A 27,431-nucleotide genomic window follows, 5' to 3' on the forward strand; every position below is an offset into this window, starting at 1 on the left:
TGTAATGTTACCACATACGGAATTTTTGTGCTTAATTTGGGGGCTTATTTTGCGCTAGGTAAGCTGAAAACTCTAATAGGTTATGGACCCAGATTCCAGCCAGCCAGCCCTTGCACACGGTACCTGTGATCAAGAGATATATCAGTCAGCAATAGGAAGCCTGTTATATAATAATCATAATCATAATCATAATAATGTCGATAAGAAAGACAAAAAAGTCTGGATAGTGGACGTGGCAGTGCCTGGAGACAGCAGAATAGATGAGAAAGAACTGGAGAAGATCACAAAATACAAAGACCTATAAATAGAAATAGAAAGACTGGGGCAAAGGCAAGCAAGGGTAGTACCAATAGTCATAGGCTCCTTGGGTGCAATCCCAAAACAACTGGAGCACCACTTGAACACAATTGGCATTGACAAATTCGCTATTAGTCAATGGCAAAAGGCGGCCTTACTAGGAACTGCTTCCATCCTGCGACGATATCTGTAATGCCATCAAACATCCACATCTGCCTATCCCAGGTCCTGGGTAAGGACTCGATAGGTAGACAAAATGCCAAATCCAGTCTGAACATCTGGCTGACTGTGCGATGATCCATAATTAATAGTAATAATAATAATTAATTAATAATAATAATAATAATAATAAAGTTGGAAGGGACCTTGGAGGTCATCTAGTCCAACCCCCTGCTCAGGCAGGAAACCCTATACCATTTCAGACAAATGGCTGTCCAGTCTCTTCTTAAAGACTTCCAGTGTTGGAGCATTCACCGCTTCTGGAGGCAGGTTGTTCCACTGGTTAATTGTTCTGACTGTCAGGAAGTTTCTCCTTAGTTCCAGGTTGCTTCTCTCCTTGCTGAATTTCCATCCGTTGCTTCTTGTCCTGCCTTCAGGCGCTTTGGAGAATAGCTTGACTCCCTCTTCTTTGGGGCAGCCCCTGAGATACTGGAGCATGGCTATCATGTCCCCCCTGGTCCTTCCCTTCATTAAACCAGACATACCCAATTCTCGCAACCATACCTTGTATCTTTTAGCCTCCAGTCCCTTGATCATCTTTGTTGTTCTTCTCTGTACTCTTTCTAGAGTCTCAGCATCTTTTTTACACCATGGTGACCAAAACTGGATGCCGTATTCCAAGTGTGGCCTTACCAAGGCCTTGTAAAGTGGTATTAAGACTTCACGGGATCTTGATTCTCTCCCTCTGTTGATGCAATCGAGCACTGTATTGGCTTTTTTGGCAGCTGCACAGTGGTCCAGTAAGCATCTTAAGTCGCTTTACTGCTGCACCCACGCAGTTGCATTGGATGGGTGTGAAAAGAATTCTCAGGTATTTCAAGGGAATACCTGTGAATTTGGGTCTTGAAATACAAGTCTCTGAAGAGTTCAAGTGTCCTCTGGGTGTCCTTTCCCTTCATTTTGGGGAAGGGCGTGTTACCTGTCCTCTCTTTCCCTGAGAGAAGATGTTCATCTTCTGCAGATTATGGTTATTCGGTGAAACCACCTCTCCAGGAGGGTGTCGGAAGGAGATTCGTGAAAAGTGGCATTCTCCATGATCTCGGAAGCCACCAAGAAAACGTTGGAAGGCTTTTTTTCCAAGGTCAGGAGATTCAGCACTAGGAGGGGAGGAAAGAGAGGGAAGAGGAGAAGGAGGAGAAATGGTGGGGGGAGAAAGGAGGAGGAGGAAAAAGGGGGGAAGAAAGGGAAGGAGGAGAAGGGAAAAGAGAAGGGGAAGGGGAAAGAAGGAGAAGGAGAAGGAGGAGGAAGAGGAGAAGGGGAAAGAAGGAGAAGGAGAAAGAGAAGGGGAAGGGGAAAGAAGGAGAAGGAGGGGAAAGAAGGGAAGGAGGAGGAAGAGAAGAAGAGCGAAGAGAAGGAGAAGGGGAAAGGAGGGAGGAGGAGAAGGGGAAAGAAGGAGAAGGAGGAGAAAGAGGAGGAGAAGGGGAAAGAAGGAGAAGGAGGAGAAAGAGTAGGAGGAGGAAGGGAAAGGGAAAGAAGGAGAAGGAGGGAGGAGAAGGGGAAAGAAAAGGAAAGGAGGAAGAGAAGAAGAGCAAAGAGGAGAAGGAGAAGGGGAAAGGAGAAGGAGAAGGAGCAGAAGAAAGGGAAAGAAGGGAAGGAGGAGGAAGAGAAGAAGAAAGAAGGAGAAGGGGAAAGAAGGAGAAGGAGGAGGGGAAAGAGAAGGGAAGAAGAAGAGGAAGAAGAGTGAAGAGAAGGAGAAGGGGAAAGGAGAAGGAGGGAGGAGGAGAAGGGGAAAGAAAAGGGAAGGAGGAGAAGGAAGAGAAAAAGAGCAAAGAGAAGGAGAAGGGGAAAGGAGAAGAAGGAGGGAGGAGAAGGGGAAAGAGAAGGGAAGGAGGAGGAGGAGAAAGAGGAGGAGGAGAAGGGGAAAGAAGGAGGAGGAGGAGAAACAGGAGGAGAAGGGGAAAGAAGGAGGAGGAGGAGAAAGAGGAGGAGAAGGGGAAAGAAGGAGGAGGAGAAACAGGAGGAGAAGGGGAAAGAAGGAGAAGGAGGGAGGAGAAGAAAAGAGAAGGAGGAGAAAGAGTAGGAGGAGGAGGGGAAAGGGAAAGAAGGAGAAGGAGGGAGAAGAAGGGGAAAGAAAAGGGAAGGAGGAGGAGGAAGAGAAGAAGAGCAAAGAGGAGAAGGAGAAGGGGAAAGAAGGAGAAGGAGGAGGAGAAAGAGGAGGAGCAGAGGAAAGGGAAAGAAGGGAAGGAGGAGGAAGAGAAGAAGAAAGAAGGAGAAGGGGAAAGAAGGAGAAGGAGGAGGGGAAAGAGAAGGGAAGAAGAAGAGGAAGAAGAGTGAAGAGAAGGAGAAGGAGAAGGGGAAAGGAGAAGGAGGGAGGAGGAGAAGGGGAAAGAGAAGGGAAGGAGGAGAAGGAAGAGAAGAAGAGCAAAGAGAAGGAGAAGGGGAAAGGAGAAGAAGGAGGGAGGAGAAGGGGAAAGAGAAGGGAAGGAGGAGGAGAAAGAGTAGGAAGAGGAGGGGAAAGGGAGAGAAGGAGGGAGGAGGAGAAGAGGAAAGAGAAGGGAAGGAGGAGGAGGAGGAAGAGAAGAGCAAAGAGAAGGAGAAGGGGAAAGGAGAAGAAGGAGGGAGGAGGAGAAGGGGAAAGAGAAGGAGAAGGAGGAGAATGAGTAGGAGGAGGAGGGGAAAGGGAAAGAAGGAGAGGAGGGAGGAGAAGGGGAAAGAGAAGGGAAGGAGGAGGAAAAGAAGAAGAGCAAAGAGAAGGAGAAGGGGAAAGAAGGAGAAAGAGAAGGAGGAGGAAGAGAAGAAAAAGAAGAAGAGAAAGAGGAACAAGAGGAAAAGGTGTATCATTAATATCCATGAAGAAGACGCATTTCAATACTACCGCTATTCACCAACACCTCGAAAGATGCTGTCACCTAACTGACGTCAGCTGATCTCCAAAGGCTAATCAGGAATTCCCAGGACATCATCCAAAGTGACAGGTCAGCCATAAAGTCCCCTCTTGGCCTCCCATCCGCTCATCTTCAGAAAGGAGTCAGGAAAAAAACCCCAAAACAATAACCCCACAAAGCAGCAGTGGACAACCTCGTCCTTGTTATCTTTTTACTCACCTGTAGTGATGGCGTTGACCGTTGATTTGTGGTTTGTCTCCTGGGCAATGATTTCTGGAAAAGAAACACCCAGGACATTGCTGGCCACGAAGACCTGTCACTGTGTGAATGCCAACCCAAGTTTATGAAACTAAGGGAGACATTAGACCCACGTTGCTCCACCCTAAGCAACTTTACGACGTGTGGACTTTAACTCCCAGAGTTCCTCAGTCAGCATGTGAGGACTTCAACTCCCACAGTCAGAATGTGTGGGCTTCAACTCCCAGAATTCCTCAGTCAGAATGTGTGGACCAATTCCCAGAATTCCTCACTCAGACTGTGTGGACTTCAACTCCCAGAATTCCTCAGTCAGAATGTGTGGACCAATTCCCAGAATTCCTCACTCAGACTGTGTGGACTTCAACTCCCAGAATTCTTCAGTCAGAATGTGTGGACCAATTCCCAGAATTCCTTAGCCAGCAGTGTGCACTTCAATTCCCAGAATTCCTCAGTCAGAATGCGTGGATTTCAACTCCCAGAATTCCTCAGTCAGAATGTGTGGACTTCAACTCCCAGAATTCCTTAGACAGCAGGTGTGGACTTCAACTCCCAAAGTTCCTCAGTCAGAATGTGTGGACTTCAACTCCCAGAGTTCCTCAGTCAGAATGCATGGACAACTCCCAGAATTCTTTAGCCAGCAGGTGTGGACTTCAACTCCCAGAATTCCTTAGCCAGCAGGTGTGAACTTCAACTCCCAGAGTTCCTCAGTCAGAATGTGTGGACTTCAACTCCCAGAATTCTTCAGTCAGAATGTGTGGACTTCAACTTCCAGAGTTCCTCAGCCAGCATCTACCTGAGGGATTTCTGGGAGTTGAAGTCCACACGTAATATTGGCGAATTAGCAAGCACTTCTTTAAACAGTTCAGAAAATAAAAAAAAAAAATTGCTGGGTTTCTTCCAGGTTAGATTAAACTAGGGTCAGCAACCCTTCAGCGCCAATGGGCACTGTCACAAAATGGCTGCCCCGAGGATGTAGACCAATACTTACCTTGCTCAAATCAAACAAGGGAAGGCTCTCCCTGTCTCTCTGTCGGGCCTCCACTCACAATGCTCCTGATTGTTAATTTTCTCTTGGGGTACAGCGCTGGTGGATGGGGGCCCTCCCAATAACCCTCATGCTTACCTAAGAGTTTGATGGCGGCCTCCTGCAGAGATGGCCGGGGGTTATCCAGGAAAGCAAATGCTTGGTCCATGAAGATGCTTTCTCCTTCATCCCGGTACCGTCTCAACTAGCAAGCCAATTCAAAAGGAGAAGAGGTTGTGAGCGATGGGATTTCTTCTCCAAAACTGGAGGTTTTAAAGAAGAGATTGGACAAGCATTTGTCTGAAATGGTATAGGGTTTCCTGCTGGAGCAGAGGGTTGGACTAGATGACCTCCAAGGTCCCTTCCAACTCTGCTGTTCTGTTATTCTGTCATTCAGTTATTCAGTTTGATAATGACCTTTATTGTCATTTTTTTTACTATGAGTACAGTGGCCCACAACAGAATAGAATAGAATAGAATAGAATAGAATAGAATAGAATAGAATAGAATAGAATAGAATAGAAAATAGAAAATAATAGTAAATAGAAAATAATAGAAAATAGAATAGAATAGAAAATAGACAATAGAAAATAATAAAAAATAGAAAATAATAGAAAATAGAATAAAATAGAAATAGAAAATAATCGTAAATAGAAAATAATAGAAAATAGAATAGAATAGAATAGAATAGAAAATAGAAAATAACAGAAAATAATAGAAAATAGAATAGAATAGAATAGAATAGAATAGAATAGAATAGAATAGAATAGAATAGAATAGAGCTGGAAGGGACCTTGGAGGTCTTCTAGTCCAGCCCCCTGCTCAAGCAGGAGAACCTGCTTGAAATGAAATTCTGTTGCCTGCTCTTGAAAGAAAGTATATATCTACCCATACATACATACAAACATAGATACTAGGAATGGACAATGATTAATATTTATATGTAGGTAGATGTATGGAGTGGGTATATAAACTAAATGAAGCGAGAAGCAACCTGGAATTAAGGAGAAACTTCCTCACAGTGAGGATAACCAACCAGTGGAACAGCATGCCACCAGAAATCGTGGGCACTTCATCACTGGAGGTTTTTAAGAAGAGACTGGACAGTCACTTATATAAAACAGTATAGGTTCTCCTGCTTGAGCAGGGGGCTGGACTAGAAGACCTCCAAGGTCCCTTACAGTTCTGTTTCTTTAATGACCATTTAAAGCAGGGGTCTTCAAACATGGCCTTTTTATGACTTATGGACTTCAACTCCCAGAATTCCTCAGCCAGGCACGCTTGCTGAGGAATTCTGGGAGTTGAAGTCCACGAATCATGAAGGGGCCAAGTTTGAAGATCCCTGCTTGTGGACTTCCAGAATTCCTCAGCCAGTGGATTTGGATCATGAGGGGTTCATAGGAGTTCAAAAGATTTATGACCAGTTTTCACACTTATGACTGTTGCAGCATTCCCTGCAGTCATGTGATCAAACATTGTGTGCTTGGCAACCGACATGTCTTCAAGATCTGCAATCTTCTTAGGGAGTTTAACACAAACACAATCACTGGGGAACGCCAGATTTGCTTAACCACTGCATGATTCCCTTAGCAACATCAGCGATTCGATGAACAGCCAGGGCCAAAAGGTCGTAAAATGGGAGCATGCCTCACTTAACAACTATCTTGTTTATCAGTGGAAATTCTGAGTCTACTGCGGCCGTTAAGTCGAGGACTACCTGTACTCTGAAGTAACTCCCTATGTCGTTGTCGGTTCTTGGGGCCCGGCTACTGCCTAGCTACAGCTGCTAAGCAGATTTACTTACCAACCACGTGCAATAATTCCAGGGGTCACTTTCAGTGATGGAAAACTGAAGGAAAGACTTCAAAAACTTATCGATTCTCCTTAGCGCCACCCAGCACGCCTGTAGAAGGAAGGAATCACAGTCTGAGTTTGGGTGTTGGCATAAAAATCAGGTCCAGTTCCAAGCCGGGAGAAAAATAAAATGGAGGTTCCTTAGGAAAGGAGGTTTCTGTTTATTGAGGAGCAGAACCAGCAACAGAACCAGTTCCAAGCCGGGAGAAAAATAAAATGGAGGCTGCTTAGGAAAGGAGCTTTCTGTTTATTGAGGAGCAGAACCAGCAACAGAACCAGTTCCAAGCCAGGAGAAAAATAAAATGGAGGCTGCTTAGGAAAGGAGGTTTCTGTTTATTGAGGAGCAGAACCAGCAACAGAACCAGTTCCAAGCCGGGAGAAAAATAAAATGGAGGCTGCTTAGGAAAGGAGGTTTCTGTTTATTGAGGAGCAGAACCAGCAACAGAACCAGTTCCAAGCCGGGAGAAAAATAAAATGGAGGTTGCTTAGGAAAGGAGGTTTCTGTTTATTGAGGAGCAGAACCAGCAACAGAACCAGTTCCAAGCCGGGAGAAAAATAAAATGGAGGCTGCTTAAGAAAGGAGGTTTCTGTTTATTGAGGAGCAGAACCAGCAACAGAACCAGTTCCAAGCCGGGAGAAAAATAAAATGGAGGCTGCTTAGGAAAGGAGGTTTCTGTTATTGAGGAGCAGAACCAGCAACAGAACCAGTTCCAAGCCGGGAGAAAAATAAAATGGAGGCTGCTTAGGAAAGGAGGTTTCTGTTTATTGAGGAGCAGAACCAGCAACAGAACCAGTTCCAAGCTGGGAGAAAAATAAAATGGAGGCTGCTTAGGAAAGGAGGTTTCTGTTTATTGAGGAGCAGAACCAGCAACAGAACCAGTTCCAAGCCGGGAGAAAAATAAAATGGAGGCTGCTTAGGAAAGGAGGTTTCTGTTTATTGAGGAACAGAACCAGCAACAGAACCAGTTCCAAGCCGGGAGAAAAATAAAATGGAGGTTGCTTAGGAGGTTTCTGTTTATTGAGGAGCAGAACCAGCAACAGACCGCCAACAAAATGGAGTGGAGAGTGGATGGATCTTTCTAAGGTTCTGATTGAGATGCTCCAGGGGGTTGTGCAATGTAGTAAGTCTTGTGGGTTTTTTTTTTTTTTTTTTTTTTTGCTATTCTAGTGGTGCTGGGAAAATCCTATTATGTCCTAAAGGTCATGTCCCGTCCTTAGAATTTGGGTGGGTGGGGGAATGTAAATCCTTAATCCCATCAACCCCACCCTTCTGTGGCGGGAGGCCTTTTGTTCGTGAATAGATTGGGCAAGTCGGAATCAGAATAACAAGAGTTGGAAGGGACCTTGAAGGTCATCTAGTCCAGAGGTCCCCAACCTTTTGCGTACCGGGGACTGATCCCGTGGAGAAAAATTTTTTCGACGGATCAGAGAGTGTGTGGTTTTGTGTGCTGATTGCATCCTGTGGATGGGGCTTTGCTTGTTTGTGTGGACCAGTTGATGGCATGCCGCCGCCTGGTATTGGTCTATGGACTGGAGGTTGGGGACCCCTGAGGAAGAGGAGAAGGAAAAGGAGAAGGAGGAGGAGGAGGAGGAGGAGGAGGAGGAGGAGAAGGAGGAGGAGGAGAAGGAAAAGAAGAAGGAGGAGGAGGAGGAGGAAAAGGGAGAGAAAGAAGAAGAAGAAGAAAAGAAGAAGAGAAGAGAAGAAGAAGAAGGAGGAGGAGGAGGGAGGAGGAGGAGAGGAAAAGAAGAAGAGGAGGAGGAGGAGGAAAAGGGAAGGAGAAGAAGAGAAGAGAAGAAGAAGAAAGAGAAGAAGAAGAAGAAGAAGAAGAGAAGAGGAGGAGGAGGAGGAGGATGAGGAGGAGAAGGAGGAGGAGGAGGAAAAAGAAGAAGAGGAGGAGGAGGAAAGGGGGGAGGAAGAAGAAGAGAAGAAGAGAAAGAAGAAGAAGAAGAAGAGAAGAAGAAGGGAGGAGGAGGAGAGGAGGAGGAGGAGGAGGAGGAGAGGAGGAGGAGGAAGAAGGGGAGGAGGAGTGGAGTTGAAGAAGAGAGAGAAGAAGAGGAGGAGGAGGAGGAGGAGGAGGAGGAGGAGGAGTAGTGTTGGGTCCTTGGTGCTTTTCTTGCAGACATTTCATGACCCCTCTGTGTAACATCATCAATGCTAGAAGTAGAGTGGGGTTTGCATAGAGGAGGAAAAGGAGGAGAAGAAGGAGGAGGAGGAGGAAAAGGAGGAGGAGGAGGAGGAAGAGAAAAGAAGAAGAAGAAGAAGAAGAAGAAGAAGAAGAAGAAGAAGAAGAGGAGGAGGAGGAGGAGGAGGAGGAGGAGGAGGAGGAGGAGGAGGAGGAGGAGGACGAAAAGGAGGAGAAGGAGGACGACGATGACGACGAAAAGGAGGAGGAGGAGGAGGACAAAGATGGCTATGAGATCCTTGACAACCCAAAATTCCGGTCTCAATTGCAGTCCTAAGTCGAAGACCTCAGCACCGGGTAGGTTTTGCTAATTGCTACAAGATGCTACGAGATTAAAAGACGGGTGCAGCCAAGGAACCAGCAAAGAAGGTCTGTTTCTTAAAACCCGGTTTGCGCTCTCCTGGTCCTACCTGGGAGACCAGGAGGCTTTCGTCCTGCAGGTGGACCATCAGCGGCACCAAGCTCTGGATGGCAACGTCCCTCATCTGATCCTTGCTTCTCCTCTTGACCAGGTCAAAGAGGGTGGAGAAGGTGGACACTGTGGCTAGCCTCACTTTGTTGGAAGCCTGTCGAAGCAAAGAAGTCAGCCCAGGCGGTCCTCGACGTACGACCACAATTCCCGTTGCCAAGCGAGACGGTCATTAAGTGAGTTTTGCCCCCTTTTGCAGCCTTCCTTGCCAGGGTTCTTAAGTGAAGCACGGCGGTTGTTCAATTAGTAACGCAGCTGTTAAATGAATCTGGCTCTCCTATTGTCAGAAGGGGTCACGTGACCCCAGGATGCTGTGACCGTCACAAACACGAGTCAGTTGCCAAGCATCTGAATTCTGATCATTTGACCACGAGGGAGGCTGCAACGGTCGTAAGTGTGAAAAAAAGTCCCTTTTTTCAGTGAAGTGGTAACTTTGAACAGTCCCTAAATGAACTGTTGTAAATCGAGGACTTCCTGTCTTAATCTTACAACCACTCGGGCGTTCCTGCAAGCGGAAAACTATTGGAAACTGAAGATATCTACAAACCTAGCGTAAAAGTCAAATGCAATTCAACTTCTCCCTCCGAGATATTGGAAGAGGAAAACCGTGTTACGCGTGATCCTCGACTTACGACCACAAGTAGTGGCCCACCTGTATCAAGTGACAAGGCGCTTGTTGAGTTTTGTGTGCCTTTGTTGGGGGGGGGGGTAGGATACAAAGCCAGCATTAGTTTGTGGTTCCGTATATTGTGTAAACCCAGAGGGAAGCTTAATTCAGAACAGGCAGAACACAAAACCCAAGTTGTTAAGTGAGTCACTGAAGTTGTTAAGTCAGCAATAAGGTCGTTAAGTGGAATCTGGCTTCCCGCATGGATTTTGCTTGTCAAAAGGTTGCAAAAGGGGACCACGGGACTCCTGGGACGCTGTGCCACCGTCACAAATAAGAGTCAGTTCCCAAATGTCTGAGTTTTGATCGCGTGACCGCGGGGATGTTGCAACGGTCGTAAGGGTGAAAAACGGCCGTAGGTGTAAAAAACAGCCTTAAATATGAAAAACGGTTGTAAATGTGAAAATCGGTTATTAAATTCCTTTGTTCAGCAGCCCAATTTCAAACGGTCACTAATCGGGTGGGTCGTAAGTCCAGGTGTCAATGCTGCTAACATTGGATGTTTTTGCATTGACAACAGATGGAAATGGAGCCATCTTTTACCTTTTGCTTTTAGAGTTAGATGATGCTGGGAAAGGGGGGGATGTGAACGAGAGAGTCCAGCTAGACATAACAACACTAAACCTAGCGTGAGAATCAAGGTTATTGCAACCAGAGCTGATAAGGAATTGGCAGGGCTGGAGAACTGGATAGGAAGCCTGCATTTCAAGCTAATTGGGGAATGTGATTTATGATGGTTAATTGAAGGAGGGAATTGTGTTTGGATACTATGCGCCCAGGGGAGGGGAATTCAGTTTTTGGCTTCAATTATGTAAGTGCCGATGTTATGCTACTCAAAATAAAGATTCTTTAAGGTAAACAATGCCTCGAATTTCTTCTGAAGAGTTTCATCTGTTGGAACCATGAAAACCAGGACTCTAATTCAGAAAGTCGCCATGTTGTTCGAAGTGCCAAGGTCTGCAAGACCTTTGATCTAAAATTTGGCAGGATTGCTGAGGTCCATAAATAACGTTTCAGGGTTTTATTCCCCCCCCCCCACTGAAACCATAGCTAATTTCTCTCTGTTAAACTTTAACCACTCCAGGGAGTAAATCAACCATTGCAAAGGTCATTTTTAAAAACATCTTGTACTTTTACAAATTATAGCAAGGGGGGGGGGTTATGCCAAAGCTGTGACCTGATTTATTTAATTGTAGCTGTCCTTTTGGCAAGTAAAGTCCATGGGGGTATCCAGATTCCACTTAATGACCTTATTGCTAACTTAAAAACTGCAGCGATTCACTTAACAACTTGGGTTTTGTTTTCTGCCTGTCCTGAATTAACCCTCCTCTGGGTTTACACAATATACGGAACCACAAACCAACACTGGCTTTGTATCACAACCCCCAAAAGGCACGCACCAACTAACCAAGACACTAATGACAGCACAGATAATCCTCGACTTACGACAATTTGTTTAGTGACCGTTCGAAGTTACGACGGCACTGAAAAAGGTGACTTACGACCGCTTCTCAAAGTTATGACCTTTGCAGCATCGCCACGATCACGGGATCCAAATTCATCCACTTAGCAACGGGTTCATATTTACAACGGTGGCAGCGTCCCGTGCGGGCACATGATCCCCTTTTGGCGACCTTTTCACAAGCAAAATGAAAAGAGAGTGGGGGGGGGTTATTATTTGATTATATCCTATTATTATTTAATATACATATATATTTATTCAAAAATTAGATTATTTTATTATACTTTTTCTGATTTTTTTTAACTTCTTTTATATGGTGTCTTTATATCCGTGTAAGCCACCTGGAGTCGCCACAGCAGCAAGATAGATTTGCTAAAATAAATAAATAAAAATAAAAGTCTGTGGGGAAGCCACTTAACGGCCGAGTTACTAACTTATCAGCCGTAGCGAATCACTTCAGAAATGTGGCAGGAAAGGTCGTAAAATGGGTCATCAAACTCACTTAACAACTATCTCACTTAGCAACAGAAATTTTGGGCACCATTGTGTTCGTAAGTCAAGGACTGCCTGGTATGTGGTGTGGATGTGCTTTCTTGGTCTCTGCTGGACCTGGGTAAACACGTTTTGTGAATCCACCAAGTGGTCCGTATAAGGCTTATGGGAGGTTTTTAAGAAGAGGCTAGCTTAGACAGTCACTTGTCTGAGATGGTATAGGTTCTCCTGCTTGAGCGGGAGGCTGGACTAGAAGACCTCCAAGGTCCCTTCCAGCTCTATTCTATTCTATTCTATTCTATTCTATTCTATTCTATTCTATTCTATTTCCTATTCCATTCTATTCCATTCTATTCTATTCTATTCTATTCTATTCCTTTTCTCTATTCTATTCTATTCTATTCTATTCTATTCTATTCTATTCTATTCTATTCTATTCTTCATTCCTTCTGTTCTGTTCTGTTCTGTTCTGTTCTCTATTCTATTCTATTCTATTTCCTATTTCCTATTTCTTATTTCCTATTCTATTCTATTCTATTCTATTCTATTCTATTCTATTCTATTCTATTCTATTCTATTCTATTCCTTTTCTCTATTCTATTCTATTCCTTTATTCTATTCTACTCTATTCTATTCCTTTTCTCTATTCTATTCTATTCTATTCTATTCTATTCTATTCTATTCTATTCTATTCTATTCTATTCTTCATTCCTTCTGTTCTGTTCTGTTCTGTTCTCTATTCTATTCTATTCTATTTCCTATTCTATTCTATTCTATATTCTATTCTATTTCCTATTTCCTATTTCTTATTTCCTATTCTATTCTATTCTATTCTATTCTATTCTATTCTATTCTATTCTATTCTATTCTATTCTATTCTATTCTATTCTAAGGAGATATTTTGAAGTTCCCGCATCCAAGGATTATACTGGGAAAAAAGCAGGAATCTGGACCACCCAAAGGAAGTCCATTTTCCCCTTTAGCCCCAAATCCTGCACCCTTTGGTAGGAGGAGATGTTCAGTCGTTGGTCCAACTTACGTCATCGAAAAGAGGGAGGATTCTAATAGCCACGTCCAGAGTGACAAAGTACGCTTCCTCATTGCTCAAGTTCTTCAGGAGGCCTGGAAGAAGTTTGAGAGCCTTTACGTTGATTTTTCGATTCACATCTTTTAACCTGGCCAAGATGTCTGGCAAGGCGGGCACCAGTTTTATCACCTGGAGGGCGGAAAATGGCTGAGTCAGGAATCTGCCAGCTAACGAGACGGGTCAAGACAGACACCAGGGTTCAGATGGACTCCCCCCTAATTTACTTTATCGCTTAGCAACATAAATTTTGAGCTCAACTGTGGTCGTACGTTGACGACGATCTGTACTGAGCCCCTCAATATTTGAGGGGCGTGCAAGTTTCACGTCCATCAAATTTTGTATGTCAAGTACCTACAGCTACCGACCCTTACAAAAAATATAGGAAACTTTTGGGGAAGGGAGAGTGGATTGAAGTTGGCTTTGAAAAAGATTGGAGCATAAATCAAGGAAGCAGGAAAAGACTGACTCCTTAGAACAGTTGTTCTCAACCTTTTTAATGCCGCGACCCCCAATCGGTCGTAAGTTGAGGACTACTCAACCGGTCGTAAGTCGAGGATTACTCAACTGGTGCAGCACCGTTTGCAGAATGGGACTTTTGGCGGGCTCAGCAGGGCAGAGACAGCCTGGACAATTCCTATTGGCTTTTGAAAGCCAATAGAAGTAGACGCTATTCAAGAGAGTCTATTCTATTGGCTTTCAAAAGCCGATAGAATAAAAGGGAGGAGCACAGCTAAGGAAAAGGGGAAAAAAATGGCGGACTGCATTGTTTGGCAACCCCCGTGAAATGGTCGTTCGACCCCAAATGGGGTCCCGACCCACAGGTTGAGAACCACTGTCTTAGAACCTCTCTGGATAAGGAGAGAACGGGAGATTGCCCACAAATGCTCCGGACAGCTATTCCTCATGAACTGATGATGGGACAGTATTTTCCACAGATCGGAGCACTGAAAGATGACGGGATCAGCCCTCTGGTTCACAAACGTGGCAAAGTCTTTCAAAGTTTGCAAGCCTCACATTCTAATTACTTTCCAAAATGGCCTATTAGCCCTTTTGGAAGCTATTAGAGACCTTCAGAACGAACAAGTTTGAAAAACCTCCCTCGGGTGAGTTCACCTTCAACTTTGAATAGAAGAATAATTCATTACAAGCTTCAGAACTGGAAAGAATTTGAAATAAACAGCAAGAGGCCAAAATAAGATTTTGATTTAAGAAAGTTATCGAGCGGATTTGGAACCTCGACTAGCCCTGTACGATTTTGGAATTAACTAGAGGTAGTCCTTGACTTACAGCCGTTCATTCAGTTTGTTCAGAGTTACAACGGCACTGAAAAAAGCGACGAAGGGCTGTTTTTCACAGTTACAACCATTACAACGTCTCCCGGGTCATATGATTAAAATTCAGATACTTGGTAACCGACTCATATTTATGACGGTTGCAGTGTCCCTGGGGCATGCAGAAACTTGCATCGTTAAACATAGATTATGGGAACTGTTAGGGAGGAGCTGTCCTCAGCTTCATTCTCATACGTTATCTAGACTGCGCTGCCTCTTGTCCTCTGGAATGCTGCCCCTCCCTCCTGGGAATCCAGACGGCATTCTACCACACCTTCTCTGGATGAGTGCTGAGGGAGAGCAGGCCATCCAGGGCCAGAGATCGGAGCTGGAATTGGCTTGCGTTCAGCTGCTTCCGGAGATACTGGATGAGAACTTCTTCAAGAGTCGCATCAAAGGTCTTCTGCTGAAGAAGCTGACATAGGAAAAGCAAAGCTGACCCAGCCCGTTTTTCCAAGGTTTTGAAGGCAAGGACGCGGGATCAAAACCCGGTGATGCCCTTTCTAAAGCTTTAACAGAATAACAGAATAGAATAGAGCAGTGGTTCTCAACCATTTTAATGCCGCGACCCCCAACCGGTCGTAAGTCGAGGACTACTCAACCGGTCGTAAGTCGAGGACTACTCAACTAGTGCAGCACCGTTTGCAGAATGGGACTTTTGGCGGGCTCAGCAGGGCAGAGACAGCCTGGACAATTCCTATTGGCTTTGAAAGCCAATAGAATTAGACTCTATTCAAGAGAGTCTATTCTATTGGCTTTCAAAAGCCAATAGAATAAAAGGGAGTAGCCCAGCTAAGGAAAAGGGGGAAAAATGGCGGACTGTGTTGTTTGGCGACCCCCATGAAATGGTCGTTCGACCCCAAATGGGGTCCCGACCCACAGGTTGAGAACCACTGGAATAGAGAAAAGGAATAGAATAGAATAGAGAAAAGGAATAGAATAGAATAGAATAGAATAGAATAGAATAGAATAGAATAGAATAGAATAGAATAGAATAGAATAGAACTGGAAGGGACCTTGGAGGTCTTCTAGTCCAACCCCCTGCTTAAGCAGGAGACCCTATACCAGACATGTCAAACACAAGGCCCAGGGGCCGGATGCGGCCCGCAAAGTGGTTTTCATGTGGCCCACAAAGCCGTCCTGCAAACAGTGAGGGAACGGCCCCCACTGCCTTGGCCCTGGCCCAGGCCGGCCGGGAGCCAGTGTACAATTTTGTGGTGGCCATCTATGCTGAAACCCATTCAGTCTTAGCTCCACAAGGCCGTCTGGAAACAGCGAGGAACCAGCCCCTGCCGCATTGGCCCTGCCCCCTGGGTGCATGCTGGGCAGGTGTCATCCTTTGTGAGGAATGAAGAAATGCACCATCGCTTGGAAGTGGCCAGCAAATGGCCCTCTTACTTTACATATCCGGCATGATGGGCTCTGCCCTGGTCCCACCCCTTTCTGCCAGAGACCCTCAGATCTGTCCCACTCCTGCCCAGACCCCCGCAGTCACCCTTGACGCGAATGATGTAGAGCTGGCCACACCCACTCCATCTACGCCCACCCAGTAGGCCGTACCCACCCTGGCCACACACACCCGCCCCTCCCCCGAGGGCAACCTCGATGAAATTGAGTTTGACGCCCCCTGCTCTAAAAGAAGGCAAATTTGGGGTCGAACGACCATTTCACGGGGGTCGCCAAACAACGCAGTCCGCCATTTTTCCCCCCTTTTCCTTAGCTGTGCTACTCCCTTTTATTCTGTTGGCTTTTGAAAGCCAATAGAATAGACTCTCTTGAATAGAGTCTAATTCTATTGGCTTTCAAAAGCCAATAGGAATTGTCTAGGCTGTCTCTGCCCTGCTGAGCCCACCAAAAGTCCCATTCTGCAAACGGTGCTGCACCAGTTGAGTAGTCCTCGACTTACGACCGGTTGAGTAGTCCTCGACTTACGACCGGTTGAGTAGTCCTCGACTTACGACCGGTTGTGGGGTCGCAGCATTAAAAAGGTTGAGAACCACTGATCTAATCAGAAGTGAAGAAGCTTCTGGGATGAGAAGCTAAACGTCTTCAAAGGAAAAACAAGAAAGTCCAGTTGCCCCCTGAAAAAGCAGCTTTGGGACACCTCAGTTCTGCCTTTGCATTCCTGTCTTTCACTTGATTGTTCTTTCTCAACAAATGGAGTCAAGGACCGTTCTTGATTAAAGATTCAAGCTAAGGCAGGACCGACATTCAGCCAGAACCAAACTTCTCCTCCAGCCAAACCCTAACCCTTACCTCCACCAAAAATGTCATCACGATTGTATGCACGGTGTCTTCCTTGCTGTCCAAAATCGTCATAATGTAGGGCAGCATGTGTTCACACCCCTCGTTGCGTACGAGCGCTCTGTGGTAGGGAGAGAGAAACATGGGCTACAAGGAAGTGAAGCATCCAGGGGGGGGAACACGGGCTGGGCATCACACAGCTCAGAACTTCAGTCCTAGAACTTCAATCCTACCACATCACCACAGGTAGTGCCCGACTTACCACCGTCCGTTTAGTGACTGTTCGGAGTTACGACGACACTGAAGACAAGTGACTGAGGACTATTTTTTCACACCCACAAACGTTGCGGCGTCCCCGTGTTCATGTGATCAAAATTGAGATGCTTGGTAACTGATTCATATTTACGATGGTTAATAATAATAATAATAATAATAATAATAATAATAATAATAATAATAATAAAAGTTGGAAGGGACCTTAGAGGTCACTGAGTCCAACCCCCTGCTCAGGCAGGAACCCTACACCATTTCGGACAAATGGCTGTCCAGTCTCTTCTTAAAAAACTTCCAGTGTTGGACATTCACCGCTTCTGGAGGCAGGTTGTTCCACTGGTTAATTGTTCTAAATGTCAGGAAGTTTCTCCTTAGTTCCAGGTTGCTTCTCTCCTTGATTAGTTTTCATCCGTTGCTTCTTGTCCTGCCTTCAGGCGCTTTGGAGAATAGCTTGACTCCCTCTTCTTTGGGGCAGCCCCTGAGATACTGGAAGGCTGCTATCCTGTCCCCCCTCGTCCTTCTCTTCATTAAACTAGACATACCTAATTCCAGCAATCGTTCCTTTTATGTTTTAGCCTCCAGTCCCCTAATCATCTTTGTTGCTCTTCTCTGTACTCTTTCTAGAGCAGTGGTTCTCAACCTGTGGGTCGGGACCCCATTTGGGGTCGAACGACCATTTCATGGGGGTCGCCAAACAAGGCTGTCCGCCATTTTTTCCCCCTTTTCTTTGGCCACGCCCCTGGCACCTGGTGATATATAAGTGGTTGGGGGTCACCACAGCATGGGGAACTGTATTATGGGGTCGCGGCATTAGAAAGATTGAGAACCACTGTTCTAGAGTCTCAACATCTGTTTTACATCATGGTGACCAAAACTGGATGCCATATTCCAAGTGTGGCCTTACCAAGGCCTTGTAAAGTAGTATTAATACTTTACGTGATCTTGATTCTATCCCTCTGTTAATGCAGCCCAGCACTGTGTTGGCGTCTTTGGCAGCTGCCATCCACGGCTGGCTCCTATTTAAAGGACTGTCCACTAGGACTTCTTCCTCATTCTCATTAGGAATCAAAAGTTGAAGGCTTACTTGGCAAAGACCGTCAGTCCCTTCTGCTGGGTGGCCAGATGGCACAGTAGCTCAGATCCTCTCCGCTTATTCATGATCAGGGCTTGGTCCCCACTGCTCACACGTCGGATGAGGGTCTGTAAGGTGGTTAGAGCTGCCCTACAAGTAGAGGAACACCGGTCAGCGTGTCAGATCCCCAAAGAAATGTATTACTATTTGTCCTAACCTATACATGCTTCAATAACCATTCTTTGGGGCCTGCCATCCTGTTGGAAAGAGGGATTCCGACATGGGGATATATATATATATATACAATATGCTTTGCTTATGCCAGGGTCCCCCATCCTCTGCAAATTCACACACACACACACAGGAAGAAGGGAGCAGAACAAAAGAGACCTCAAAGGGACAGGAGGGGTGGGGGTTTTCTCCTGCATGGAGGTCCTCCAGTACAGGTCGATCTCCTGAGGTTTGATCTGCACCGTGTAGGAGATCTGGCAGAGCAGGGCGATGCAGAGCGTGGGGTACATAGATTTCAGGGCGTCTTTGCAGGCTGGAGGAGGGCGCCTCAAGATCTCCTTAAGAGCAGCCGTGGCCTGAAGGAAGAGAAGCGAAGCTGAGGTGGAGGGAAATCCAGGTGGCATCTCAACAGGTGTAGCACACAGGGAAGAAGACCCCAAAGAACCAGATGGGAGGAGAAGGAGGAGGGGAAGCAGGAGAAGCAGCAGAGAAGGAGGAGGAGGCAGGGAACAGGAGGAGGAGAAGGAGGAGGAGGAGAAGAAGAAGAAAAAGAAGAAAAAGAAGAAGAAGAAGAAGAAGAAGAAGAAGAAGAAGAAGAAGAAGAAGAAGAAGAGGAGGAGGAGGAGGAGGAGGAGGAGGAGGAGGGGAAGCAGGAGAAGCAGGAGCAGGAGGAGGAGGAGGAGAGAAGAAGTAGGAGAAGGAGAAGGAAGGGAACCAGGAGAAGAAGCAGGAGAAGGAGGAGGAGGAGGAGAGAAGGAGAAGAAGAAGAAGAAGAAGAAGAAGAAGAAGAAGAAGAAGAAGAAGAAGAAAAAGAAGAAGAAGAAGAAGAGAAGAAGAAGAAGAAGGGTAGGGAGAGGAGGAGGAGGAGGAGGAGGAGGAGGAGGAGGGAGAGAGGAGGAGGAGAAGCAGGAGAAGCAGGAAGAGCAGGAGGAGGAGGAGGAGAGAAGAAGTAGGAGAAGGAGAAGGAAGGGAACCAGGAGAAGAAGCAGGAGAAGGAGGAGGAGGAGGAGAGAAGGAGAAGAAGAAGAAGAAGAAGAAGAAGAAGAAGAAGAAGAAGAAGAAGAGGAGGAGGAGGAGGAGGAGGAGGAGGAGGAGGAGGAGGAGGAGAGAGGAGAAGAAACAGAAGCAGAAGCAGAAGAAGAGGGGAAGCAGGAGGAGGAGAAGCAGGAGGAGAAGCAGGAAGAACAGAAAAAGAAGCAGGAGAAGGAGGAGAAGAAGAATCAGGAGGAGGAGGAGGAGGAGGGGAAGCAGGAGGAGAAGAAGCAAAAGGAGGAGGAGAGAAGAAGCCGAAGGAGGAAAAGGAGCAGGAGGAAGAGGAGAACAGAAGGGAACAAAACAGAATAGAATAAACAGAGTTGAAAGGGACCTTGGAGGTCATCTAGTCCAACCCCCCACCCAAGCAGGAGACACTACTACACCATTTCTGACAGATCTTCTGAAGGCAATCTTCCAGACCAAAAAGGAGCCCTCCACACCCCCAGCCTGGCCGGATTTGATCCCTACAGCCAACGGAGTGACGGCGGGCTTTGTCCGAGGACAGTCCAGGCGGAAGGGCTGCTGTTGGACAATATCCTGCAGGACACTGAGGATCTTGCAGGCGCTGCTGGAGAAGGATACCAGGGAATGCCACATAGCCGAGGCACTGCTGCAAGTGGAGAAAAGGGGGCTGTCAGACGGTGGGGCTCATTACAAATCTGTTGGGGGGTCTGCATTCATGATGAGGTTTTAGTTCATGGTGGCCAAACAGGACTCTTTCGTCAACATCAATGTTTCTCCACCTTGGCTACTTGAAGTTGAGTGGACTTCAATTCCCACAATTCTGAGAGCTGAAATCCATCCATCTTCAAGTTGGCACCATGCTGGCTGAGGAATTCTGGGAGTTGAAGTGCATCCATCTTCAAGTGGCTGGCAGGCTGGCTGAGGAATTCTGGGAGTTGAAGTGCATCCATCTTCAAACTGACATCATGCTGGATGAGGAATTCTGGGAGTTGCAATCCATCCATCTTCAAGTGGCTGCCAGGCTGGATGAGGAATTCTTGGAGCTGAAATCCGTCCATCTTCAAATTGGCATCATGCTGGATGAGGAAATCTTGGAGCTGAAATCCGTCCATCTTCAAGCGGCCAAGGTGGAGAAACACTGCCTTAAATCTTTAACCCCGACAAGCCATGGGAGGAATATGACCTGGTGGGAAGGTGAATCTCCAGGGGTCAAGGGATGGGCTCCCAGCCAAGACCCATCAGGCACTGCCTTTGGACTTACCAGTCACACTGCAGGGAGCAACTGAGGAGGGTTCTCACAACTTCTTCGGGATGGCTGCTGCCGATCAGCCGGAGAAACCGGAAGAATTCGTGGCGGGCCAAAGGATCCGTGATTTGTTCCAAGGAGGAATGCATTAATCTGACCGTCTTTGGCACCTGGGAAAAGAGGATAGCCCCTTGGTGGTGTCTCTGCGTAAGACAGGTAGTCCTCAACCTACGACCATGACCGTGCCCAACATTTCTCTTGCCCCATTTTACGACTTTTTTGCCACCGTTGTTAAGTGAATCGCCGCAGATGGTAAATTAGTAACACGTTGTTAAGTGAATCTGGTTTCTTCCCTCATTGACTTTGTTTGGCAGAAGTTCGCAAAAGGGGATCAGAGGACCCCGGGGGACGCTGCGACCGTCATAAATACGAGTCAGTGGTCGAGCGTCCGAGTTTTGATCACGTGACCGTGGGCATGCCGCAATGGTCGTTAAGTGTGAAAAACGGTTGTTAGTCCCTTTTTTCAGTGACGTAATTTCAAACGGTCACTAAACGAATGGTCGTAAATTGAGGCCTTAAACCAGCGGTTCTCAACCTATGGGTCGCGACCCCATTTGGGGTCGATCGCCCATTTTTGGGGGGTCGCCAAAGGCGGCGATCCGCCATTTTTCACGGTGCCGTGCACGCGCGCCGCGCATGGGGGCGGCACCATGCACGCATGCCGCGCATGGGGGAGCGCCGCGCATGCGTGTTGCACATAGGGTGGCGCCGTACACACGTGCCGCTCGTGGTGGGGCGTCGCGCATGCGCATCGCGCATGGGGGCGCCGCTGTGCATGCGCGCGGCCCGGCGCATGCGCAGAACGTTTGTGTGAAGGGGTCGCCGTCACACAAACGTTGAGAAGCACTGCCTTAAACAGTCCCAAAATACAGATCCCAGACAGAGATTGGCTAAGCTCGTGTGGATGGGCGACGTCAATTGGGACCAGAATTTTCTGTTAGCAAGCAAAGCTTACTAACCTATTTTACGACCTATTTTTCCCCTTGGGTCGTTAAGCAAATCATTGCAGTCATTAAGCGAATCCTGTGGTCGTTAAGCAAATCCAGCTTCTTTCGTTTATTCCGCTCGTCCGAAGCCGGCTGGGAAGGTGGCAAATGCCAATCGGGTGATCCCGGTGGCCAAGTGCCCGAATTTTGATCACGTGACCTTTGGCGGTCGTAAGGGCGAGGACCGGTTTGACAAGCAACCCTTTACCTTCACAAAATTGGATCTGGGCTCCCTCAGCATGGCTTTCAGCATGCGGACGGCAGCTTTAGTGCTGTGGATACTGTCGTCCCTCGTGCCTTGGAGGGCAGTCAGAATTAGCGCCATTTGATCGTCTGCACGCAGGTATTTTTTGAATATCTGGAAACAGGACAAAGGTTACGCACAAAATGCAGCGGGCAAATCAGTTCTCTGGGCAACCAGAAGCGTTCAGCAGGTGTCCCCAACCTGTGGAATGTAGCTCATTACTGGTCCATGACCGATTCCCAACTGGGCCATGCGAGTTGTTGGCTGGTGTGGGGCCGCATTCGCAAGAATGTCGGGGACACTTGGGGCTCCAATTGCGTGTCACAGGTGCTTGGGGTTCCCCTCGCGCGAGCATCACAGGCGTTCAGGCCCCACTTATGCAAGGATTGTGGGTGCTCAGGGCCCCAATTGCACAAGTGTCGCAGGTGCTTGGGGTCCCCCTCGCACAAGCATCATGGGTGTTCAGGGCCCACTTATGCGAGGGGCATGAGTGCTCGCTGCCCCAGTTGCATAAGTGTCACAGGTGCTTGGGGTCCCCATCGCGCGAACATCATGGGTGTTCAGGGCCCCACTCTTGCAAGGGTCATGGGTGCTCAGGACCCCAATTGCACAAGTGTCGCAGGTGCTTGAAGTCCCCCTCGCGCGAGCGTCATGGGCATTCAGGGCCCCACTTATGTGAGGATCGTGGGTGCTCGGGGCCCCAATTGTGTGAGTGTCGCAGTTGCTTGGGGTCCCCGTCGTGTGAGCATCATGGGTGTTCAGGGTCCCACTCCTGTGAGGGTAGTGAGCGCTCAGGACCCCAATTGTGTGAGTGTCGCAGGTGCTTGGGATCCCACTCGTGCAAGCGTCACGCACATTCAGGGCCCCACGCATGCGACGGTCGTGGGTACGGGGGGCCCCAATTGCACAGGTTTTGCAGGTGCTTGGGGTCCCCCTTGTGCGAGCACCATGGGTGTTCAGGGCCCCACTCCTGTGAGGGTCGTGAGTGCTCGGGACCCCAATTACACAAGTGTCATGGGTGCTTTCGGCCTCACTCATGCGAGCGACGGGTGCTTGTGCACACACACGCACCTGCCCCTTCCCACGAAACCATCCCCTCCTCCCCCCCCCACTCCTCCGGGTTATCACCCCGTAAACTTTGGGGAACTCTGATTCGGAGGGGACAGGAAATTACCGTAGCCGCCATGCTGACATCCGAAAACCAGGCCAGCCAGAAAATCTTCTCTTCTTCCCATTCCCGCAGAAGGTCTAAATATTCCTGATTATCTTCCGCTTTCGTCAGACCTCAGGAAAGGCACAAACAATTAGGGAGCAGGGGGTCATTCTTGCTTTCCGCATACCGGCAGTCCTCGATTTACGACGGGTCACCTAGCAACCTTTCAAAGTTGCGACAGAGCTCCTCCCCCGAAAGGGACAGATAGCCCTCGACTTACAACAATGAGTTTAGGGACGGTTTGAAAGTTATAACGGAACTGGAAAAAGGGAGCTGGTTGCTTTTCATAGTGCAGCATCCCATGATCCCAGAGATCAAAATTGGGGGGGGGAGGAGGAGGAGGAGGAGGAGGAGGAGGAGGAGGAGGAAGGAAAGCACTGTGGGGTCCTTCGTGCACTCTGAGGTTATTTTCTTGCATATGATGTTACCCAACTAGGTAACATAATCAGTACTCGAAGGGGGAGGAGGAGGAGGAGGAGGAGGAGGAGGAGCAGGAGCAGGAGCAGGAGGAGGAGGAGGAGGAGGAGGAGGAGGAGGAGGAGGAGGAGGAGGAGGAAGAAGAAGAGGGGAAGCACTGTGGGGTCCTTGGTGCTCTCTAAGCTTGGTGGTTTTCTTGCAGACATTTTTTTTACCAAACTAGGTAGCATCCTCAGTGCTGGTGGTGTGGGAGGAGGAGGAGGAGGAGGAGGAGGAGGAGGAGGAGGAGGAGGAGGAGGAGGAGGAGGAGGAGAAGCAATGTGGGATCCTTGGTGGTCTTTAAACGGAGGGGTCCTCCTTGCTCCCTGAGCTGGGTGGTTTTCTTGCAGGCGTTTCATGACCCAAATAGGGAACGGCATCAAGCGGTAGGAAGGAGCAGCGTTTGCAGGGATGATGCCTCCTCATCGGATAATGAAACGCTTGCAAGAAAACCGCCAAGCTGACCGAACGCCAAGGGCCCCCCGAGCTACGAATATTCTCTTTTACTGGTACATTTCTAAGAACAAAGCTACAAAGAGGAACAATTCAATTTTTTTCTTTATTCTTGGAAACCCCTTTTGGAGTTGCCCCTTCCCCCAGCTCTGTCCTTTATTTCCCACCCCCAAAAAATAGGATTGCTGTACAAAAAGGTGTTTTTTTTTTTTTAATAGACGCACCGGACGATAGTTGCCCACCTACCCCAGATCCCATGCTTCCCTTACCTTTTTGGTGCACCATCAGGGCGTAGAGGCGGTGGAGTCCATCGGCTGCCCAGCAGGAGACCTTCTCGTTGGGGTCGCTGCAAGACAGGATCAGCCCCCCGGCCACCTTCCCCAGCTTGATGGCCTTCAAGCCCTGGAGCGGTGGGGGAAGGTGGGAATAGAACAGTGTGTGTGTGTTATTTCATTTGTGTATTTAATAAACACAATTATAGCGGATGCCCCTTTGTGGGAGATGCGTCGCCGTTCTTTAGCCTTGTAGACGGGAAAAAGCAGTCTTTACGCAAAGACGTTTTTCTGGGTTTTTAAAATTTTGTCTGGCTGGGGAATTCTGGGAGTTGAAGTCTAGTGGCGCCCCTTTGCTTCCCCCCCCCCCCCCAATGCTGAAACCTGGATTCTGACATTGAGCAAGGGTTTGGAAGAAGCCATTCACGCTCCAACCCTGGAAGTCTTTAAGAAGAGACTGGACAGCCATTTGTCCGAAATGGTATAGGGTTTCCTGCCTGAGCAGGGGGCTGGACTCGATGACCTCTGAGGCCCCTTCCAACTTTATTATTATTATTATTATTATTATTATTATTATTATTATTGAAGAAACTGGACAGCCATTTGTCCGAAATGGTATAGGGTTTCCTGCCCCTCCCAACTTTATTATTATTATTATTATTATTATTATTATTATTATTTAAGAAGAAACTGAGCAAGGGGTTGGACTAGATGACCTCCAAGGTCCCTCCCAACTTTATTATTATTATTATTATTATTATTATTATTATTATTATTATTATTATTATTACTACTTCTCTATCCAGGCAGTGTCTGTTGATGCAGCTGATGATCTTAGCAATCCTGGACAGGGTTTGTTCTCGTTCTTCAGCCTTTGCGGAAGTCATTCCTGGGGAAAGGAACTATGAGGAGGGAGGGAGAGAGGGAGGGAGGAAGATGAGAATGAAAAGGAAGGAAAGGAAGGAAGATAAGAAGGAAAAAAGGAAGGAAGATAAGGAAGGAAGATAAGGAAATGAAGGAAGGAAAATGAAGGAAGGAAGGAAGGAAGAAGGGAGGGAGGAAGGGAGGAAGGGAGAGAGGAAGATGAGAATGAAAAGGAAGGAAAGGAAGGAAGATAAGAATGAAAAAAGGAAGGAAGATAAGAAGGAAGGAAGATAAGGAAAGAGGGAAGGAAGGAAGGAAAGAAGGAAGGAAGAAGGGAGGGAGGAAGGGAGGAAGGGAGAGAGGAAGATGAGAATGAAAAGGCAGGGAGGAATGGAAAGAAAAGAAGAAGGAAGGCAGATAAGGAAAGAAGGAAGATAGGAATGAAGGAATGAAGGAAGGAAGGAAGGCAGGAAGGAAGGAAGGAAGGAAGAAGCAAGGGAGAGAGGGAGGAAGGATGAGAATGAAAAGGCAGGGAGGAATGGAAGGAAGATAAGAATGAAAAAAGGAAGGAAGATAAGAATGAAAAAAAGGAAAAAAGGAAGGAAGGTAAGAATGAAAAAAGGAAGGAAGGATGAGAATGAAAAGGAAGGGAGGAATGGAAGGAAGATAAGAATGAAAAAAGGAAGGAAGATAAGAAGGAAGAAAGAAGGAAGATAAGAAGGAAATCAGGAAGATAAGAAGGAAAAGAGGGAGGAAGAAAGGAAGGAAGGAAGGAAAGAAGGAAGGAAATGAGAGGAAAGAAAGAAAGGGAGCAAGGAAGGAAGGACATTCATTGGAACGCAAAGCAGGTATGAATCCTGAGGGGGACCGGCTGCCCAACGTTGCTCTAATTGTCCTGGATGTTTCGTTGCGTTCCCACAACCATTTTTCCTCGCACAGCCAGACAAGCCTGCTCAGACTGCAGGGGGCTGTGGGAGGGTCCCCCCCTCCCAGGGTTCTTTCCCAAAATATTTTCCTTCTTCCAGTCTTTGTGCGGGCGACAAAGTCACTCACCCTCAGGATGTCCCTCAGCAACATGGGGTTGTAGTACTCCTCCCAGAAGCCATCTTTCCCGGTCTCCATATTGGCGGTAACCAGGTCCACACATTCCAGGAACTTGGACTTCTCCGGCACGTCCTAAGGAACACCGCCCCCCCCCCACACCTCCCCTCAAATAAAGTTCAAAACATACTTTTTTGGTCCCGCAAGAAAAACAGAAGGGGTGTTGATGGGAGCAGGGGAAAGGGGACTTGGTGGAGCCCAAAATTTCTGTCGCTAAGTGAGACGGTCGTTAAGTGAAGTTTGCCCCATTTTGCCACAGTCGTGAAGGGAATCCATTGTGAGTCACACAGTCAAGCCAATCTGGCTTGACCCACTGACTGTGCTTGTCGCAAGGCCGCAAAAGGGGGAACACGCAACACCCCCCCGGACGCTGCGACCGTCGTAAATACGAAGCAATTGCCCAGCATCCGAATTTTGATCACGTGACCCTGAAATGGCCGTACATGTGAAAAATGGTCCTAAGCCCCTTTTTTCAGTGCTGTTGTAAATTCAAATAGTTACTAAATGAACTCTGCAAGTCGAACTTTGTAAGTGCTTCTCAACCTTAAGATGCGTGGACTTCAACTCCCAGAATTCCTCAGTTAGCAAGGCTGACCAGGGAATTCTGGGAGTTAAAGTCCAAGCATCTTAAGGTTGACAAGATTGTGATTTAAAGAGCCTGAGAATAGAATAGAGAAAAGGAATAGAATAGAATAGAATAGAATAGAATAGAATAGAATAGAATAGAATAGAATAGATAAATATGGATAGAATAGAATTACAAAATAGAACAGAACAGAATAGAATAGAATAAGAAAGGAATAGAATAGAATAGAATAGAATAGAATAGAATAGAATAGAATAGAATAGAATAGAATAGAATAAGAAAGGAATAGAATAGAATAGAACAGAATATAGAATATTGAATAGAATAGAATAGAATATAGAATAAAATATAGAATAGAATAGAATATAGAATAAAATAGAATAGAATATAGAATAGAATATTGAATAGAATAGAATATAGAATATCAAATAGAATATTGAATAGAATAGAATAGAATAGAAATAAAATATAGAATAGAATACTGAATAGAATAGAATATAGAATAAAATATAGAATAGAATAGAATATAGAATAGAATATAGAATTGAACAGAATAGAATATAGAATATAGAATAGAATAGAATATAAAATATTGAATAGAATAGAATAGAATATAGACCAGTGGTTCTCAACCTTTTTAATGCTGGTCGTAAGTCGAGGACTACTCAACTGGTCGTAAGTTGAGGACTACTCAACTGGTGCAGCACCATTTGCAGAATGGGACTTTTGGCGGGCTCAGCAGGGCAGAGACAGCCTGGACAATTCCTATTGGCTTTTGAAAGCCAATAGAAAGCCAATATTCAAGAGAGTCTATTCTATTGGCTTTCAAAAGCCAATAGAATAAAAGGGAGTAGCACAACTAAGGAAAAGGGGGGGGGGGGGAAATGGCGGACTGCGTTGTTTGGCGACCCCCGTGAAATGGTTGTTCGACCCCAAATGGGGTCCCAACCCACAGGTTGAGAA

The 27,431-nt window shown here is 46.8% G+C and overlaps 1 protein-coding gene across 20 annotated transcripts in view; it reads right to left on the minus strand.

The window, feature by feature from the left end:
- The window catches only part of TNK2 (tyrosine kinase non receptor 2), a 134,134-nt gene that overhangs the window by 3,373 nt on the left and 103,330 nt on the right, over positions 1-27,431 (minus strand). For 12 of the 20 annotated variants that reach the window (XM_039363789.1, XM_039363793.1, XM_039363791.1 and 9 more), the window contains 17 exons: positions 25,835-25,957; positions 24,709-24,819; positions 23,915-24,047; positions 22,698-22,807; positions 21,488-21,637; positions 20,249-20,403; positions 19,492-19,633; positions 18,148-18,344; positions 17,770-17,907; positions 16,425-16,533; positions 14,443-14,583; positions 12,790-12,966; positions 9,071-9,226; positions 6,428-6,526; positions 4,723-4,828; positions 3,561-3,614; positions 1,436-1,584 (listed from right to left, as the gene is read on the minus strand). In XM_039363789.1, the coding sequence (XP_039219723.1) occupies positions 1,436-1,584; positions 3,561-3,614; positions 4,723-4,828; positions 6,428-6,526; positions 9,071-9,226; positions 12,790-12,966; positions 14,443-14,583; positions 16,425-16,533; positions 17,770-17,907; positions 18,148-18,344; positions 19,492-19,633; positions 20,249-20,403; positions 21,488-21,637; positions 22,698-22,807; positions 23,915-24,047; positions 24,709-24,819; positions 25,835-25,957 (2,250 nt within the window). Of the gene's footprint in view, positions 1-1,435; positions 1,614-3,560; positions 3,615-4,722; positions 4,829-6,427; positions 6,527-9,070; positions 9,227-12,789; positions 12,967-14,442; positions 14,584-16,424; positions 16,534-17,731; positions 17,908-18,147; positions 18,345-19,491; positions 19,634-20,248; positions 20,404-21,487; positions 21,638-22,697; positions 22,808-23,914; positions 24,048-24,708; positions 24,820-25,834; positions 25,958-27,431 lie in introns of those variants that run through there. The other 8 variants (XM_039363781.1, XM_039363782.1, XM_039363784.1 and 5 more) reach the window with 8 other exon arrangements.

This window comes from Crotalus tigris, unplaced genomic scaffold (assembly GCF_016545835.1).
Source record: "Crotalus tigris isolate CLP2741 ecotype Arizona unplaced genomic scaffold, ASM1654583v1 scf7180000019599.1365583, whole genome shotgun sequence".
NCBI lineage: Eukaryota > Metazoa > Chordata > Lepidosauria > Squamata > Viperidae > Crotalus > Crotalus tigris.